Source organism: Salminus brasiliensis, chromosome 15 (genome assembly GCF_030463535.1).
Source record: "Salminus brasiliensis chromosome 15, fSalBra1.hap2, whole genome shotgun sequence".
In the NCBI taxonomy this organism is placed as follows: domain Eukaryota; kingdom Metazoa; phylum Chordata; class Actinopteri; order Characiformes; family Bryconidae; genus Salminus; species Salminus brasiliensis.
This window is the reverse complement of record NC_132892.1, coordinates 31686986-31707233: the sequence shown is the minus strand read 5'-3', so window position 1 is coordinate 31707233 and position 20248 is coordinate 31686986. Positions and strand designations below refer to the sequence as shown.

Here is a 20248-nt window from a genome sequence, read left to right as displayed (position 1 = left end):
GTGAGCTGTAGAGTGTTTTTAGCATTGGCACTCAGGAACTGACCAGCCTTATCTGACCATCTAGAGAGACGTGGTCTGAGTGGTCAGAGATAATAAAAGGTCTAGTGTGAAAAAAAGCAGCAGGACGGACAAGGTACGGACGATACCTTATGACGATATCTTAACCACATCCCTTTAGTCTGTTTAAACTGATGAAGCTCCTCCAGTTCTCTGCATTCGTTCTCTGGGTTCAGGAGATGAGCGTCGCTTAATGAAGGTAGGAGAACACTCTCAGTGCTTTTAGAATTAGTGAAGAGTGATGAATTTAGAGTTAATGAGTGGAGAAATTAGAATTGGACTGTTGGTCTCTAGAGGAGATTTCTACTGTAAATCATCTATTGAGACTCTCTGGTAGTAAAGTGGACAGACAGACAGCAGGCCAGACACAGCCTAAAGCATTATAGACAGTCAACGTACCGCATAGGTGGGATTAATGGTAACACCACGTTGACTTTAGGGTCAATCTTGGGAAATATACCAATCAGCCATAACATTAACACCACCTGCATAATATTGTGTAGGCCCCCTCATGCTACCAAAACTGGCCTGTCGAGGCATGGACTCCACAAGACATCTGATGGTGTCCTGTGGTATCTGGCCCCAAGACGTTAGCCGCAGATCCTTTAAGTGCAGTAAGTTACGGGTGTTCAGGGGTGTTCAGTTCAATTGTGCCACTCATGGATATGTGCTACTTAGTGACTCTGCACATGCGTAGACCCATCATCTTTATGCTTTTATGTGTTTTGGGCACCCATGACCCTGTCGCTGGTTCAGCAGTTGTCCTTCCTTGAGAAATTTTGGGTTGGTCCTGACCACTGCATACTGGAAACACCCCACAAGACCTGCTTGTTCTGACCCAGTTGTCTAGAACATCACAGTTTGGCCCTTGTTAAAGATTTTTCTTCACCAAAAATTACTGATCACTTGCTGCCTAATATGTCCACCCCTTAAATAAATATCACTGTAACTAGGTAATCAATGTTATTCACATTAGGTTGTAATGTTATGGCTGATCAGTGAAATTGCCCAGCTGCTGTGGTTTAATCCTTTTTTCAGCTTCAACAGCTATCAGCTGGTATGCTGACCCATACCGGTGGTCAAAATGCTGTTCCAAATGGTTGCTATGCTGTCCCAGGCAGTTGCTAGGATGTTACACATACATTGGTTGTTAGATGGTTAGCAGGGTGCTGCTGCTATTCAAGGTAGGTTGCTAGATGGTTGCTAAAATGTTGCCAAGTGTTTATTTTGATATCCCACATGGTTGCTGTCTTGGGAGCGCTATTCAGGAATGAGCGGCCCTCTTTCACTTCAAATCCCAAGGCTTCTCCGTCTTGGTGGTCCCCTACCCGCTTCATGGTTGGGCATGCGATCACTTCCCAATAGGCTGCTGTTGACTTTTATGAAGTTGTCAAAGGGCAAATGGGTCAAAGGGACATGACCATTCAAGACATTGGAGACTTAAGTGCAGAATTCACCTCTAATCCCTTCACCTGTCTACGTCACTGCTGCTTAAACAAGAAATACCGCAGTTGCCATGGTGCTGGGTTATTTTTGCTGTGCTATATTCATATTAAATATGCAGTTTCCTTAACCACATCCTATGCTCAGTATATAAGGGTACAGCTTAGAAGCCCCAAAATACCCAGTGGACCTAAATGAACATACCAAAATGAGGTGATTGGACAGATTTAGAGATATAGATAAGCTGTGAAATATTACTGATGTAAATAAATAGTATTGTGTGGTATATGTTCATACAGGCTGTGCTGATGATGTCACTCAGGATGTCTCTGACTGTTCCTCTGCTGGTTCTGATCTTCATCTCAGGTCAGTCAGAGCTGTCATTATTTCAAACTGAAATGAACAGCCTTAGAAATGAGCTGAAAAGAGACTTTCTGCAGACGCTTTACTGACTGAGACCCACAGAGTCTCCATTTACACACTTCTGGATTCTGTGTTGCAGGAGCTGCTGCTCAGAATGGGTGGAGTGTGAATTACAGCCCTAAATCTATCTGTGCTCTAAAGGGGTCTACAGTGAACATGGACTGCTCTTACACATATCCACATGGTCACTCAGTCCAAAAAGCTTTCTGGACTAAAGATCTGGTTAGACCTCCTTCAGAACCTCCTAGTCTGTTAAATGACACAGAGTACAGTGGCAGGGTTCAGTATCTTGGAGATAAACAACACAAAAGCACCATAAGACTGAGAGATGTGACAGAAAAGGACCAGAGGAAATACTACTTCAGATTTACAACGGACCAACCTGGAGGACAGTATCAAGGTGCAGATGGAGTAGATCTTTCAGTCACAGGTAAGCTCCATCAGCAGAAATAAGACACTGTACTTCATTCACTGGTGAACAGGATTCCTCCAGCAGTTCAAGTGGGACAAGCTAGACGCTCACAAAGCTTGAAAAGAACCCACATATTCAAGGGTAATGGGGTGCTGTTAAAGCACCCTATTACCACCAAAGGCACATGACCATTCAGATCATCAAAGAGTTTAGAGCAGAACTTGGGCACACTTTGCCTCTTATCCCTTTATCCGTCTACGTCACTGCTGCTTAAACAAGAAATACCGCAGTTGCCATGGTGCTGGGTTTCACAGTTGCTGCTATTTTTGCTGTGCTGCGTGGTGGTGGCGTGTTAGTGTGTGTGTGTTGTGCTGGTACAACATAGTGCGGTAATGTTCCCGGGTACAACTGACTTTATCTATGTTTGAATATGTCTGTATGCATTGGCAGATCTCCAGGTGGAGGGTCCTGAGAGAGTGATGGAGGGAGGTGAAGTCACTCTCACGTGTAAAACCACCTGCAATCTGACTGACAGACCAACATTCACCTGGTACAGAAATGGAGCTCCTTTATCCTCCAGTACTTACCAACTCCACCTGCAGTCGGTCAGCAGGGAGGATGCAGGCAGGTATCACTGTGCTGTAGAGGGTCAGAAGCTTCACTCTCCTGAGGTCACTCTTAATGTCAGATGTAAGTACAGATTCAATCATTCAGTCTCAGAAAACAAACAGAGCTGAGGGTTCATGCTGAACTAAACAGCAATTTAGGTTTATTAGCAGGTGTTTGCAATTAACCAACCGAACAAGACCAGTTTTAATATTTCAACACATCTGATAGAAGAAGAACTTTCTCCAAATTCATCACAAATCAGCGACTTCGGCCAATGAATTATTCAACCCCATATTCTTTTATTCAAGCCTCCAGTTCACTAATAGTCTTTGGTTTGCTGCTACACCCGCCCCCTTCAAATCCCACCAAAGATTTTGAATGGGGTTCAAGGTGGGTGACTGTGACAACCACTCCAGAATCTTCTAGACCCTCTTCTGAAACCAATCCTTGGTGAACTCTGAGGTATGCTTGGGATCATTGTCTTGTTGAAAGTTCCAGTGACTCCCAAGCATCAGCTTCCTAACAGAGGGCATGAGAGTCTATGCTTCAAGACTGGGAGATGATCCGTGATTCATGATTCGTCAAACAACATTGACTTGTATGCAGATGATGTTGGCCCACAAAGGCTGTTTGTGTTTACCCCAAACAGAAGCCATGGCTCAGCTGTGAAGTTCGTACAGCTCTAAGCGCACATAGGTCTGCTTTCATACGAAAGAGTATAAAATAGCCAGCTATGCTCTCCGTAAGACCATAAAAGGAGCCAAACGTGAGTACAGAACCAAAGTGGAAGCACAGTCAGTTAGCTGGAGACAGCAATCCACAGTCCATATCAAACCAGTACATTTAAACAGCTTTAAACCAGTGCAATATTGTAAATAGAGAGTATGGGTATAATGTGTGTATATATAGGTATAGTATAAGTTAATGTGTAAATGTTCAGTATAGTAGGCTATGCACCTAAGGTTTTCACTCACCTTTACACCTTTGTAATGTGACGTAACAATAAATGTGATTTGATTGCATTTATAGAAACTAGAACTTTTTGGGCCTATGGATCAGTCGTATGTGGAGGGCAAAGTGGTGTCAATCAAGTTTCAGGAAATCCTAGGAGAAAGCGTCATGGCTTCTGTGTGAAAGCTGAAGTGTGAAAGCTGAACACTTGTCATGAAGGGGTTGAATAATTCTGAAACTGAGATATTTCAAATGGTATTGTTTGATTGGTTCATTGAAAACTAATAAGATAATAAACCTAATATGCAAATCATAATAATCTCAGGACATTTGTACGGTTCTCATGATATGCTTTTAGCATATATGTGCGGTTCCTTATTCCTAATGTGGTTCCAATACTGGAGATCCTGTGTGCTGAGATCATGAAGGGCTTGTATTAGTTCAATCCTAACTGTAAGATCATAGAAACATCTATGAAGCATAGAAATTACTGTAAGACCATCAATGTATCTGTAATAAAACACAATGTAGTTCTGAAGATTTATTCATGACTTTCACCTCTAGATGGTGTCCATCAGTCTGTCTCAGTGTCCATCAGTCCCTCTGGTGAAATAATGGAGGGCAGTTCAGTGACTCTGACCTGCAACAGTGATGGAAACCCACCTGTGGAATATACCTGGTTTAAAGGAACATCATTCATAGCAACAGGAAAGACCTTCACAATGAAGAAGATCAGCTCTGTGAACAGTGGAGGATACAAGTGCATGTCCAGTAATAAAAATGAAGTGAAATCCTCTGATCCTGTAACTCTGAATGTTCTGTGTGAGTAGTAAAGTAATATGCACCAACATGGCATTTCTAGACTTTCATAAAGATCACGAAACACTCTCAGACCACTCATATATTCTGAAATGTTCTATTTTCTAGATCCCCCGAAGACCGCCACCGTGTCCATCAGTCCCTCTGGTGAAATAATGGAGGGCAGTTCAGTGACTCTGACCTGCAGCAGTGAGGGAAACCCACCTGTGGAATATAAATGGTTTGAAGGAACATCATTAGTAGCAAAAGGAAAGACCTTCACAATTAACAAGATTAGCTCTGTGGATGGTGGAGAATATAAGTGTAGATCCAGTAATGAACATGGAGAGAAATCCTCTGATACTGTAACTCTGAATGTTCTGTGTGAGTAATTCTTTAATATCCACTAATGAGGAACTTACTGACTTTCATTAAGATCACTGGAACTCTCACAGTCCTCTCATATATTCTCATATTTTCTATTTTCTAGATCCTCCAAAGAGCGTCTCAGTGTCCGTCAGTCCCTCTGGTGAAATAGTGGAGGGCAGTTCAGTGACTCTGACCTGCAGCAGTGATGGAAACCCACCTGTGCAGAACTACACCTGGTTTAAAGAAACATCATTAGTAGCAACAGGAGAGACCTTCACAATGAAGAAGATCAGCTCTGGGAAGAGTGGAGGATACAAGTGTAGATCCAGTAATGAACATGGAGAGAAATACTCTGATACTGTAACTCTGAATGTTCTGTGTGAGTGCATTAATTTACTCCAAATATGCATACCATACCATGCATGCTTTGTAGTGATGGGTTATATCGTAAATAAATTACCTGGAATTGTTCTTCTCTGATTTTAGACCCTCCAAAGTTCGTCCTAATATCCATCACAGTTTCTGAGGAATCAATCCAGCTCAATTCAGTGGCTCTGACCTGCAGCAGTGATGCAAACCCATCTGCGCAGAACTACACATGGTTTAAAAGAGGTGGAAGCTCACCTGTAGGATCTGGAAAAAGTTACAGCTTTACCTTGGACTCCAAAACCAAAGGATGGTACTACTGTGAAGCTCAGCATAAACTTGGATCTAAAAAATCATCTGCTTTACCTTTCACTTTGCAAGGTACCTAAAGAGATATTTTAGATATGTAAAGTGTATGTGATGTTTCCTGACTGCTTTTATGTTGTATAGAATACATATATATAAATACCTGTGGGGTGTGTGACGGGATTCATAGATTGAGAAGAGGTGGTACACTGTAAGTGAGTTGGTTCTCGTTGGTTGGATGTGTGGAAAATGGGTCCCAATGCTGATGTTAATGATTGACCAAAGGCCATAGTGTGAAGGAAGTAGCTCAATCTGCAGGTGTATGGATGTGTATGGTTATACCGGTCTACCAACAGTGGCAGAAATCCCAGCCTGCAGAAAATTATATATAATTTGTCTCTCAGCAGAGTGCTTTGTAGGCCGGTATGTGGGAGCTGGAGTGGGAGTTGGACTCTGTGTGTCTGCAGCGATTATGGCTGGTGTTTTCTTGATGTGGTAAGAATGAACATCTGTGTGAACATTTATGTTATTTTGACACATTTTAATCAGTTCTCTCCATGTTCCTTCAGTTGAACCACAGAGAAATGAAATCAGATCAGATGTTTTACAGTTTAATCAACTTCTTTTCTATTAAAGCTAATAATAAAACATAATATTGATTCAACAGAACATGAGACAGAGCAGGACTAATGTTCATAGTAAGGTAATGACTGATCAATAATAAATCATGCTGATAAAACACTGACTCTTTTCTGAAAGCAGGAACATGAAGAAGAAGAGAAAGGTGGAGGAACACGACTACCAGGTGAGATGTTAAAGACTGCTGTTGGAGAGAAGCTGCACAGTTTAGTGTTTTCTGATCTGATTGAGCTCCTGAAGGGCTTGTTTCTGACCTGTTGAGCTGATTCAGTGGGTTAGATCAGGGTAAACACTCCACTCTGCAGTGTAGAGGAACTCCAGCAGCTGGAGTCATTACAGATCTCCACCTGTAGATGGCAGTACTGGATAAGACGTGTGTGTGTGAAGAAGCACAGTTTAGTGTTTTCTGATCTGATTGAGCTCCTGAAGGGCTTGTTTCTGAGCTGTTGAGGTATATACACAGTCATGCCCGAAAGTATTCATACCCCTGGCAAAGTTTGACTTAAATTTACTTTTATTTAACCAGAAGTTATATTTTTGCCTTGAAACGACACAGGCATCTCCCAGGAGATAACACGATGATGTACAAGAGGCATCATTGTGGGAAAAAGTATTTCTCAGCTTTTATACACATTTGAACAAAAAGTGGCATGTCCAAAATTATTCATACCCTTTGAAAACTGTCACAGTATATGGGAAAATCCAAAGTTCTATACCATTCCAAATAGTCCAAGCTGTTTTAAAGCATCCTAATTACCCTGATTCATTGGGAACAGCTGTTTTAATCAACTCAACAGGAGAAAACCAGCAGCTCTCTGCAGCTGGTTTGTGGACAGTCATGGCTAAGACAAAGGAGCTCACTAAGGACCTGCGGCTGTGCATTGTGGCCGCTCACAAGTCAGGAAAGGGCTATAAAGCCATATCAAAATGTTTTCAAGTTCCAGTGGCTACAGTGCAAAGTATTATTAAAAAATACAAGAAGTTCCGCACTGTGGAAAATCTCAGAAGATGTGGTCGGAAGCCAAAAGTGACACCTGTGCTGGCCAGGAGAATAGTGAGAGAGGTGAAGAAAAATCCAAGGATCACCACCAAGGCCATCCTGGTGAATCTGGACTCTGCTGGTGGCGACATCTCAAGGCAGACAGTTCAACGGACACTGCACACTGCTGGGTTCCACGGACGCAGGCCAAGGAGGACACCACTTCTCCAGAAAAGGCACACAAAAGCCCGCTTGACCTTTGCAAATGCTCATCTGGACAAAGAAGAACTTCTGGTGTTCTGTTTTATGGTCAGATGAAACAAAAATTTAATTGTTTGGCCACAATGATGTGTGCACCATTTGGCGTAAAAAGGAGAAGCCTTCAACCCTAAGAACACCATCCCCACTGTCAAACATGGTGGTGGGAACCTAATGTTTTGGGGGTGTTTTTCAGCCAATGGACCAGGGAACTTGATCGCAGTAAATGGCACCATGAAAAAAGAGCAATACATCAAGATTCTCAACAACAACATCAGGCAGTCTGCAGAGAAACTTGGCCTTGGGAACCGGTGGACATTTCAGCACGACAATGACCCAAAACACACAGCCAAAGTGGTGAAGAAATGGTTAGCAGACAAAAACATTCATGTTTTGCAGTGGCCCAGCCAGAGTCCTGACTTGAATCCAATTGAGAATCTGTGGAGGGAGCTAAAGATCAGGGTGATGGCAAGGAGACCCTCGAACCTCAAAGAGTTGGAGCTCATCACTAAAGATGAATGGGCAAAAATACCAGTGGAGACATGCAAAAAGCTGGTCAGCAATTACAGGAAGCGTTTGATTGCTGTAATAGCCAATGAAGGCTTTTCTATTAATTATTGAGAAGGGTATGAATAATTTTGGACATGCCACTTTTTGTTCAAATGTGTCTAAAAGCTGAGAAATATTTTTTCCCACCATGATGCCTCTTGTACATCATCGTGTTATCTCCTGGGAGATGCCTGTGTCATTTCCAGGCAAAAATATAATTTCTGGTTAAATAAAAGTAAATTTAAGTCAAACTTTGACAGGGGTATGAATACTTTCGGGCATGACTGTATATGCCTCATCCCTACTATATAAGCAAACATTGAATACATGACCTAACCTAGCAGACCTGAGAATATTTTGATGAATAAAGCAAATAGAGAAGGACATTTCTCCTTTTAAAGTTTTTGGTTTGTGTAACAGACGTTACCTTATCTTGTGAAAAACATGTTTGCATTGTAAAGGTCTTTTGCTCTGTATTGTAAATGCTGTTAATGTTGATAAGTGAGGACTTAAATTGTTGCTTCTGTTCTCTGACCCTCCTCACACCAGAATGCTGACTATAATGTCAAGAACGACATATACGAAGTTCTTGACACTGTGTCCAAGTGCGGTGATGATGGGTACGACACTGTTGCAGTAAGTGTCTGTTCAGAAAGTTCTCTCAGACATTCAGATGGTGAATGAACTCCTACAAACACCAAATGTTTTCATTTTGTCTTTCCCTCAAACAGACTGTTTATTCCAGACCTTCTGATGATGCACAGACACAGTGAGAAAACAACCATGACTGTGATCCTGGAGACCAGTCAGACTAGGCAGAGCCACAACAGAGCAAAAGATGCTGAGGTTTCAAGTATTATCCTATGCTTTTTTATATTTGCAACAAAGAAATATGCTATGCTTTGTCTATGTACCTGTTTAGATTTTGTATTTTTCTACTTTATCCACAAGTTACTGTATTTAACTGCTAAAGTAACATAGAGCATCATCATCATCATCACTGAAAGAGTATAAACAGTCATATTCCTATCCAGGGAAGAACCTTTGATTTTCAAGTGGCTTCATCAGTCTTGTTCCACTTCCCTACTGAAATAAGTCCAAACAGGGGTAGAGAGAAACTAATCAATTGTTGAAACTAATCAATCAAAATGTTAATTACTGAATACATAAACACATACATACCATGTGTCCAAATATTTGTAGACTCCTCTTCTAATAAATGCATTCAGCTACTTTAAGTTACACCCATTGCTGACACAGATGTGCAAATGCACATAAATAGCTTCTAGCCCCTGTATAGAAGTACTGCCAATAGAATAGGACTCTCTGGATCAGATCAACATGACCCTACTGGCACCATGCTGCCTTATGCCAGGCCTGGTGTGGACTACAGGGGTATAAAGTCCCCCAGCATTGAGGAGATGTGGAGCAGTGAAGGAACTGTGTTCTCTGGGATGATAGATGGTGAAGCTCCATCCAGAACTTTTAGGATGAGTTGGGGAGTTGGGGATGAGGTGGGGTGGGATGGTGATCATCTAACATCCTGACCTCAGTAACGCTCTTGTCGCTAAATGCAGTTGAATCCTCACAGCAATGCTCCTCCAAAATCTAATAGAAAGTTCTCTTACCTGGACAGTAGAGACAGTTACTCAAACAAAAGCTTTAGAAACTCTATTAATAGCCTTGATTTCATAAGAAACAATGCATAAGCAGGTGTCCCAATACTTTTGTCAGTATAGAGTACAGTGTATTTACAGTTAACAAGCAAGCTTTGATTCAACCAGCAGTGCTTGTCTCTTAGTGTAACACCAGCTTATTTAGTGACATGTTGTGTTTACCCCGCCCCCTCTCTCTTGTTAAACCTAAAACGTAGCCCAAATATAACCTGTGTGAGATGAGTTTTATTTAACAAGGTTTATGTTCATGTTGTGTACTATTTTTTTTACTAATATCTCATAAATCTAGCTCTATTTTGTACTAATATTTTTATATTTGTATTTTTTTCCTTTTATAATTAGCACAAGCCTTATATTTGTCTGAATATTCACAGTAAGACCTTAGAACCTCACTGCAATATATGAGTAGCTTTTTCTATACAAATAAACACTTTTAATGGTTTTGGTTTTTACAACTGTGGATTGACTGATTGTGTGATAGTTGTGTATGAACCTGCAATACTGGTTTTAATATACTTGAATATGTTAACTAAAGATAACTAAAAAACTAAATGTAATAATCACACAATTTCATGTGAAATCAAAAATTCTTTATTACAAGCAAAATCACATGGCCAAGTAGAGTGGCTGAGTAGGTTAATGCCCTGCCACTATGGCCCAGGGGTTGCGAGTTTGAATCCCGAGCCATGCTGCTTTGCCATCGGGCACCGGAGTCTGAAAGAGCTCAACTGGTGGCGCTCTCTGCAGCTGGTGTGGTGGAGCTAGGGACATTTTGAAAAGAGGCAGAGGCTGGCTTTACATGTATCGGAGGAGACGTGTGTTAAGCCCATACCTTCCTAATGTTGGGCGCATTGCTAATGCTAGAGCCTATGGTGTTTTTTTATTTAAATAGAACTGTACTTCGTGTATCCCTCGTATCTCTCTGTGAGGGCATCAGCTATTGCTCCTGGACACTACAGGCTAGTGTCCTGGAAGCATCATCAGATGTACTTTCAGAGATATTTTTGTGACCCCCTATTTCTAAAGCAGACATGAGAACAAACACAGTCACATCATTTTAAGGCTTAAGTGTTGGGAAATAAATGGTAATGGTTTAATAACAAAAACAAACAAACAGTCGGTTTCAACCATTTAAGGCCTTCGTTTCCACATGATTATCCATATATATACACTATATACACTGATACTGGCCCAGGCTAACATGATACCCAGATGCCCAGTACATCTATCTGAACATGGGACTTCAGATATCCATTCTTGAAGATATTTTTCCTTTTAACAGAGGTGTTGTCTAGAAGGAAAATCAACAAACTGGGCAGAAATCTAGCTTATAAATACCCGAATTCTCCACCCAGCATTTGAGAGAGACAGAGGACCCAGGTTTCTCCAGTCCAAACCCTGCAAACAGGGGTTCAGTGAACGATGAGCAGAATGTGTGAATGTGGGTCAGTTTATGCTGGTCAGAGGAGATACTGTAGAAGGTCAGAGTGCCAGCTGGACAGTTGAGGAACACTCCGACTTTCCTGGACGAAGAGAAAATGGCAGGTGTGATTCTCGTGCTCTTGTTATTGTGCCACGCCGAGCAGCCTTCTTCGGACAAGCTGAGACTCCAGGACTTTTTCGAGCGTCCAAACAAGCAGTCACTTCTGGATCCCTTCCTACTGATACCTTCGCAGGTCACTGCGATGACAGCCCCCTGAATCCAATCTGCCTCCCAGTAGCAGCGTCCAGAGAGACTTTCCTCACACATCACTTGTCTCGCGCGCTTAAATCTCTGTTTATCATCGTCATATATCTCTTCTTCTTCAACAAGCGTTATTGTCTTGTTCCCTTCAGACAGAGCGAGATGTACATTTGCTGTGTCCAGGTCCAGTGTCACCCTACAGGCATCTGCATGCAGAAAGTAAAAATCTTAATATTAAATATGAATTAAGGGGATGCATTTATAATTTGAGATAAATCTGTTATATCTCTGAAGATTCCTGCCAGTCACCTACATCTGCATAGTTAGGCTGAAGGTTCTTGAGCGTAATATACTGATATAGTGTATATAGTGTGTGTGTGTGTGTGTTTGTGAGTTTGTATTCAGATTGTATCCATGTGCATGTGAACCTACATTTCTTTAGTCCTGGTGCCATTCTTGTTTCCCCACTGTAATCCAGTCTAGAGAACCAGCCAAACACACACACATTAACTAACACATACAAGTTTAACAGAAGGCAAATCTTTCTATAGGCTGAGAACAATGTCAGGCAATCAAATCTTCACAGCAACGCTTCTCCAGAATCTAGTAGAAAGCCTTCTTCTCTAGACTGGACTTGATGTGGGAACAAGAAACTGATCTGGGTTTATTTAACTCAAATAAATACATTGAATAAATTATTTGAGTCAATGAATTTATTTGAGTTGATTAAACCCACTTCAGTTGCTTGTTCCCACATAAAGTCACTTTTTTATTTATTTATTTATTTATTGTGCATTTACTGTTTTAGGAGCCAATCCTTCTGTAAGTGTTAGATAATATGTCAGCTAGTATCTGTAGAATAGGATCTCCTAAAACCAGACAGATGATGGTTAAAGTTCTGATTCCTCACCTCAAGTGAACAGTTCTCACACACAGGTATAACACTCTTCTATTTCTTTGTCTTACTTACTGGAGGATGTTTAGTTTATAGCCTGCATCATTCTTCAAGCCCCTAAGCTGTTTTGCTCCTAAATTCCCTGGGTGGTTGTAGCTCATGTCCAGCTCTCTCAGGTGGTTGGGGTTTAAACGCAGAGCAGAAACAAGTGAAGAACAGCCGAGCTCTGAGATACAACAGCCAGATAATCTAGACAGAAAGAAGAGTATTGAGACAAGACCCAGAAAGAGTCAAGTGAGAATTAAGATCCTGGTCCGTTTCCCTTTTGAAATTCTGGGAAGCTGACGTTTTCTAAAATGTTTTTAAGTGAAAATTATATATATTATATATTTTGACAATTTTAATATCCCATATTAACAACATGCATTGACAATAAGTAAATCTAAATTTGTACTTTTATATACCATACATTTTAATTTATACATTTAAAAACTGGCTTCAGCTTAGTAATAACTAATCATTCTTTCTACATTACCCTCTTCAGTGTGTTTAATACCATTTACTCCCATCTAAAATGCTCATTGTGGTCTAGGTCTATTGGCAGATCTACACAAATATAAACATTATATAAAAAAACATAAAAAGTCCTTTAAACCAACAAAGAAATGAATCATGTCTTTGTGATTGTAGACAGATACTTGCCTCAGTATCTCCAGACTGCAGTCTGAAGTCTTCAAGCCAACAGACAGAAATGCCACTCCTGAGTCCTGCAGGTCATTGTTACTCAGGTCTAGCTCTCTCAAGGATGAGTTTGCTTTTTCCAAAACTGAAGCGATATCTTTACAGGACAGCCCAGTGAGATTACATTCAGAGAGTCTGTAGAAAGATAAAGAGGAGGAGATATTTAGGCCACAAAGTTGCACCAAATTATTTAGTATTTGACTGTAGTCCTGTACTTGGACTTGGACAAACTTCTCTACAGTTCACCAAAATACTTACTGCATATTAGAACAGGTCCTTATGAAGCTTACCTCAGTATGTTCAGGTTACAATGTCGACTTTTCAGTCCACCAGAGATCAGCTTTATTCCTGAGTCCTGCAGGTCATTGCAGCTCAGGTCCAGCTCTTTCAGAACAGACTTTGCTGCGTTTAGAGCGCTGGCAATGTGTTCACAGGATTTCCCAGGGAGTTTGCAATTGGAGAGTCTGTCAAGGTAAGGAGCACATTAATAGAAATGCTTAAAGCAGAAACCTTACGGTACGAACTCCATTAAAAAACTTTCTACAATTTCTAAAATTTCTACTGCAAGATCATGTGCTCGGTTCTCCAGAATCTCTAGGATCTCTAGGGTCGCATGACAATGTGGTCCCTTGTGGGCTCAATGAAGATGATCTGGTCCTATCTCACCCAGGCGTAGATCCATTAACTACTTTAATGGATATTGGAATTAAAGAATATTGTATTCAGTGACTGACCTCAGCATCTCCAGTTTACAGTGTGAACTCTTCAGGCCAGCAGAGAGTGTCTTCATCCCTATATAAAGCTGGTCATTGTAACTCAGGTCCAGCTTAGTCAGAGATGAGTTTGGTGAACTTAGAACAGAAGCAATAATTGTACAGGACGATGCAGTGAGCTTACAGCCGGAGAGACTGTCAAAGAAGAACAAAGAAAATGTTTACAATGAATCATGAGTAGACTATAACAAATACTATATAATAACTATACACACCTTCTAATGAATGCATTCAGCTACTTTAAGTCACATCCACTGCAGACAGAGATGTCAATGATGCCAATGGAATAGGACTCTCTGCAGCAGATAAACATGAACATATTGGCTCCATGCCTAGAGGGGTTTCAAGCCCCTCAGCATTGAGACGCTGTGGAGCAGTTGAAGAACTGTTTTCTCTGGAATGATGGATGGTGGAGCTCCATCCAGTACTTTTGGGATGAGTTGGGATGGTGGCCACCCAACATCCTGAACTCACTAACTCTCTTGTTGAGCACAATCAAAATCCCCACAGCAATTCTCCTCCAAAATCTAGTAGAAAGCCTTCCTCCCTAGACAGTAGAGACAGATACTCTAACAAAAGCAGAATATGCTCTTTTTTTAATACTGAATGAGGAGGTGTCCCTATACTTTTGTCCTTATATTTATAATATATTGCGCCTGCCCTAATTCCACCTCCTCTAGAAGTTGGCCCAATCAACGGGACTTTACAAGTTCAATACCAAGCATCGGTAGTCCGGAGAGCATAACAGTTCTAGCTAGAGGGTAAGAACGTGACACGAGGGCTTGACCAAGGAACTGCCATTTTAACCCATTCACACCACCCTAGGCTACACCCAATTATTCCATCCATGCAAAACCGACAAGGCTCGGTTTGAGACATTATCATGACTACTATTTAAAGAGCACATATCGTCACTGTCCAATGAAAAACCTGTGTTTCCAAAATGGTGATTTTACAGAAGGCAAAAATGATCTTAACTTTGAATGGAAGTCAATGTAAAATACAAGTTTATTTCAAGTGGTTTCGAGCATTTCTTTTGGTCTAGTCATTCAGAATCATTCACACAGGGTACAGAAGCAGCTACAGGGCTGGAAGATACACGGTTTTCATAGGACGTCAACGATATACACTTACCTTAACATCTCCAGCTTACATTGTGAAGACTTGAGTCCATCACAAAGCTGCTTCATTCCTGAATCCTGCAAACTGTTGTTGCTCAGGTCAAGCTCTCTCAGATGCGAGTTTGCAGACTGCAAAGCTGAGGCAATGTTTTCACAGGACTGCAGGGTGAGATCACAGTCGGACAGACTATGAAAAAGGAAGTGCAAATCAGGGATATTATTTATAAGACCATTCTCTTTCCCACAAACAGTCCCCTTAAATACCAACTTTATTTATATAAGTTACTCTGACGCATTAAGCATTTACACTAGCGTTTGTGTGGTCAGGATGTTGGATGATCACCACCCCACCTTAACCCCGACTCCCCAACTCATCCCGAAAGTACTGGATGGAGCACCACCACCACCATTCCAGAGAACATAGTTCTTCCACTGCTCCACAGCTCATTGCTTTAGGCATTAGGCAGCATGGTCCCAATAGGTTCATGATGCTTATCTGCTCAATGGTGTCCTATTCTATTGGCAGTACTTCTTCTCTACAGGGACTAGACCAGCTTTGTGTGTGCATTTGCACATCTGTGTCAGCAATGAATGCATTTATTATAATGGGTGTCTACAAACATTTGGGCATATAGTGTATCTCAGCATGGGGTATTCAAGGATCAGTCAGACATGGAACTTACATTGCCTTTCTGCAGTTTCTCACAGCTGGGATCAGTCTTCTACGGCCTTCTTCTGTGGTGTTGTATTGCTTCAGGTCCAGCTCTTCGATCCTCTCCTCTGACGCTTGAAACATGTTAGCCATCGCTGAACAATGGGCAAGAGAAAGCTTCTTGGACTTTTTCTTGGAGTTGAGGAAAGCCTGAATTTCTTGCTGAAGAGAGTTATCTTTCATTTCTATCAAGCAATGCGACAGATTGATCCACCTCTCAGGGTTGATGTTTTTTTTCTGTCCTCGTTTAAGGTTTTGTTTCATCTTCTGAATGCTCTCTGAACTGCTGTACATGTGCGGCAGTAGACCTTTCAGGAGTCTTTGGCTGGACTCCAGAGTGATGCCGTGAAGGAAGCGAAGGAAAAGATCGAGGTGCCCGTTCTTACTCCTCAAGGCTTCGTCTACTGCGTGCTTCATCAACACATCCAATGGAATTTCTCTAGATGTAGATCTGGTCTTTGGCTGAAACATCTTGATTTCCTCCGTCTTCTTGCTCAGATAGCAGTAGAACACATAGAGGGCAGCGAAAAACTCTTGAAAGCTCAAATGCACAAAGCAGTAGATCTTTTCTCTGAAAAAAAACGATTCTGTCTTGAATATTTCAGTGCAGAGCCCAGAGTACAAGGAAGCCTCTTTGACATCGATGCTGCACTCTTTCAGATCTGCTTCATAGAACATGACATTGCCCTTCAGCAGTTGTTTGAAAGCCAACTCAGCAAGTTTCAGGATAATTCCCCTGTTGTTCTCCAGCAATTTCTTGGTATCTTCTTCATGTTTCTCATCAAACTTTTGGTTCTTGGTGTTTGTCTGAATGAGAAGGAAGTGAGAGTACATTTCTGTAAGAGTTGTGGGGATTGTTTCGCTGCAATTTTGGTTCAGCCAGGGCTGAAACACCGTTACCGAAATCCAACAAAACACTGGTATGTGGCACATAATGTGAAGACTTTGTGTCTCCTTAATGTGCGAGATGATTCTGTCAGCCTGGTCCTTGTTTTGCACCCTCTTTCGGAAATATTCCTCCTTCTGGTGGTCACTAAATCCCTGAATCTCAATTACTCGGTCAATGTGCTCGGAGGGCACCAAACTAGCTGCTGCTGGTCGTGACGTTATCCAAATAAGAGCAGAAGGGAGTAGCTTCTGGTTGATGAGGTTTATAACTAAAGAACCCACCGTAGATGTTGTGTGAACATCACTGACTACGGCAGCTTTTCTGAAATTCAGTGAAATTCTACTTTCCTCAAGGCCATCAAATATGAACAGAATTTTCTCATCAGTATAGAGATCTGAATCCCAGCCCTTTAGTTCTGGATGTAGACGACCCAAAAGTTCATGAAGACTTGGTGTTTCTTTTTCAAACAGGTTCAGCTCACGAAATGGAAGTACAAACAGAAACTTGATGTCTGTATTGGCTTTATCCTCAGCCCAGTCAAGGATGAATTTCTGAACCGAGACTGTTTTTCCACTGCCTGCAACACCCTTCATCAGGACTGTCCTGATTTCTCTATTGTTCTCGCTAAAGATGTTATTGCAGCTGATCGCGGTCTCCTCTGAACGTTTCAAACTGTCAGTGTCTAAAACCTCATGTTCGTTATTTATTACTTTGCTCTGCCCTTCTGTCACTGTGAGGGTTGTGTAGATGTCATTCAGGGGGATCTTTTTCCTCTCTCTGGAAGTCCCTTCAACTATGAATGTAGTTTTGTTCTTTAGCCAGAGTTTATGCTTCACTGCAGCACTTTGAGGGTCTTTTCCTGTTTGCAGAAAGAGAGAGTAGGTGAATAGTACATTGTGGTTGGTGTGGCGCAACAGATAACACCACTACCTGCCACTAAGCTACCACATCATGTGGGGTTCAATTCCCAGTCTGGGTGACTATGCTGTGCTAAACCAATAAGAGCCCTTGGGCAAGACTCCTAACACCCGACTGGTGGCCCACCTCTGTAATATGAGTAACTTCGTCAGCTAAATGCCATAAATGTAAATACATTTAATGCAAAAAATAAATAAAGAAATACTTTTGTAGAACAAGACTCACCTATGTAATATTACTAAGGCAATAGGTTCTTTCTTCTAGAGACTAGAAATAAATATGGCCCCAAAAAGTATAATAAAAATACTAAAGTATGCTTGATTATTTAAAAAAATAAAAGATTAGGCACTCTTATGCAAATCTTTAAGCACCACTGGTCAAATTAAATGCAATTTGCAATGTTCTAAATGTTCTAGATCTTCCACAGAGACATGCATAAATATTATTATTATTAATCATATTTGCTAAACGTAACATATTTGTTGGGGGGGGGGGGTAAAACATGGCATGTTCAGGGATATATGAAGTTATGGCACATTTAATATAATTGTTTTCCAATATGTTGATTCCAGTAGGTTAAATAACTAGAATTTGTGCTCTAAGAACTGAACAAATGGCACCTACATTTTCAGGATATATTCTCATATTGGCAAGTCATTTCACCAGGGGTGCTTAAACATTTGCATAAGGCTGTACAATTGCGGATAATGTTACATGGTTGAAGGTTCATAGACAAATTACAAAACTATAAACTGACATTTCTGAGGTACTTTCATTTCAATACTTTTATGTGAGACATGTAATTCTTATTAATCCTGTATATTAATATGATGGCTCTTCATGATGCTGCAAACATTCTTACTTTTATTTGATTTGGAGTCCTCTTCATTAGTAGATGGGCAAGCTTCCAGAACACCGGACAGTCTCGGTTTCTTTGAAGGCTGTTCCCTGTCATCAGGGTTTGTTTTTTGTCTTTGTTCACGTACCTGCTGTTCTAATTTGGTTGCAAGGTTATTTTGCTGCATTTTCCTCAAAATGAGAGCAGCGACTTTAAGCACTGGTCCTTCTTCATAGACATCCACCATTATCTTTGCCAGGTCTGTGGGCTCTTTTTGTTCTACCTTTGCCGCTGGAATACGACGGTAGCCCTCTGGTGGGGACATGCAAAGGATATTTCTAAATGTGTTCAGGTCACCCTTTTCCAACTTCTTCAGTATGGTGCGGAGAACTGTTTCTGATTTCATGATGAAAAGCTGAAACAAGACAAGATGTTTCATTAAAGCCCCATTAGGTGATCTAGGACAGTTTCTCCTGACATAAAAAAATAATATTTCAGATTATTCAATTATTTCCAAAACACACAATAAGGCACAATAAGTATGGTTACAGTTCACATTGAGTCAAATAGATCATTGTTTGTGTGACGCAGATAATACACATATATAATGTAAATGTATAATGTATAATGTATATGTAAATTCTTGTTGATTGTGTATTTGAAACTAAGCGAATTCATTATTTCAAATATTTTACGAAAAACGTTGCTTAGAAGTTAATCAAAATTCTTGTTTATTCAATAATAAAATACAATTTTAAAGCTGGATCAGTTTGTTTGTTTTTATTATTATTATTTTTTACTGTCTGTTTAATTTTTCATAGTTTACTATTATTGGCAAAGGGATGTGATCTGATCATCTTGCATCATTTTTGCTCTTTAGCGTTAAAAGTGCTGCTGCCTGGTTGCGCGCAAATCTGCGATGAAACTGAACATCTATAAACGTCTATAAAGAACATCAGATTCACATCATGTCAAATTATCTACAAAAGTCATCAAAAAAGGAGAGATTTTTTTCGCGAGAGATTTTTTTTGGACTGAATTCAGTCCAAAGTCCTTGTTTATTCATTCTTTTTTTTACTCGGTAGAAATGACAATATAATTTAGATCTGAATGTATGAAACATTATTCCGTTACTGTATTTGAGTGTGTTATTTATTATAACTTATATTATTTGAGTTTAGAAGTAGCTGCCGAACCCGACCCGTTTTTCCGCAGACCTTCTTTCCGAACCTGAACTTCACAGAAAATCGAAACTAAACTCTCTGGTTCATTCTTTTTTTTAACTCGGTAGAAATGACAATATAATTTAGATCTGAATGGTATGAAACATTATTCCGTTACTGTATTTGAGTGTGCTGGTTATTATTTGAGTTTAGAAGTAGCTGCCGAACCCGACCCGTTTTTCCGCTGAGCGAGGGTCTACGGACCTTCTTTCCTAACCTGAACTTCACAGTAAACCGAAACTAAAATCTCTGGTTAAAGAAAATACACCCGCTGTTATTTCTTCAGCAATTCCAATGTGTTCATCTGCTCGCTGCACAACAATCCAACCCTTGGGAAATAATTACAGACAGTGATGAATAATTCTGCGGCTCTTACCTCTGAAGGTATACTTTCCCAATGTAATACAACGAGGAAACACTTTTTTTTTTTTTGCGCGCGTGTCAGTGAGCGATGGAATTGTGGGACATGTAGTCTTGAGTCAGGTTTACCACAGATCCAGATGTGTTGTACACATGAACTATTGTTTACAGCTGGACCCTCACATGGGCTTGGGGAGGGGCTTTGTTTCACATGGGCTTTGTTTGGACTGTACCCTGAATGAACAGTCTATCTCCTTTT

The 20248-nt window shown here is 40.7% G+C and overlaps 2 protein-coding genes across 2 annotated transcripts; one reads left to right on the top strand and one right to left on the bottom strand.

The window, feature by feature from the left end:
* The first annotated feature begins 1823 nt into the window (after positions 1-1823).
* Positions 1824-9663, top strand: LOC140535537 (B-cell receptor CD22-like). Its single transcript, XM_072656936.1, has 11 exons — positions 1824-1866; positions 2003-2353; positions 2786-3025; positions 4460-4717; positions 4823-5077; positions 5184-5441; positions 5549-5809; positions 6139-6229; positions 6494-6539; positions 8709-8795; positions 8891-9663. The coding sequence occupies exons 1-11, from the start codon at positions 1824-1826 to the stop codon at positions 8930-8932; spliced, it is 1932 nt and encodes a 643-aa protein (XP_072513037.1). The 3' UTR covers positions 8933-9663.
* Positions 9664-10440: 777 nt separating this feature from the next.
* On the bottom strand, positions 10441-20028 carry LOC140536062 (NACHT, LRR and PYD domains-containing protein 3-like). Its single transcript, XM_072657693.1, has 10 exons — positions 20006-20028; positions 18431-18821; positions 15733-17509; positions 15063-15236; positions 13890-14063; positions 13446-13619; positions 13117-13290; positions 12490-12663; positions 11952-11998; positions 10441-11725 (listed from the first exon to the last, which is right to left on the bottom strand). Exons 2-10 carry the CDS (start codon positions 18810-18812, stop codon positions 11139-11141), a joined length of 3663 nt encoding a protein of 1220 aa, XP_072513794.1. The 5' UTR covers positions 18813-18821; positions 20006-20028; the 3' UTR covers positions 10441-11138.
* Positions 20029-20248: the final 220 nt, after the last annotated feature.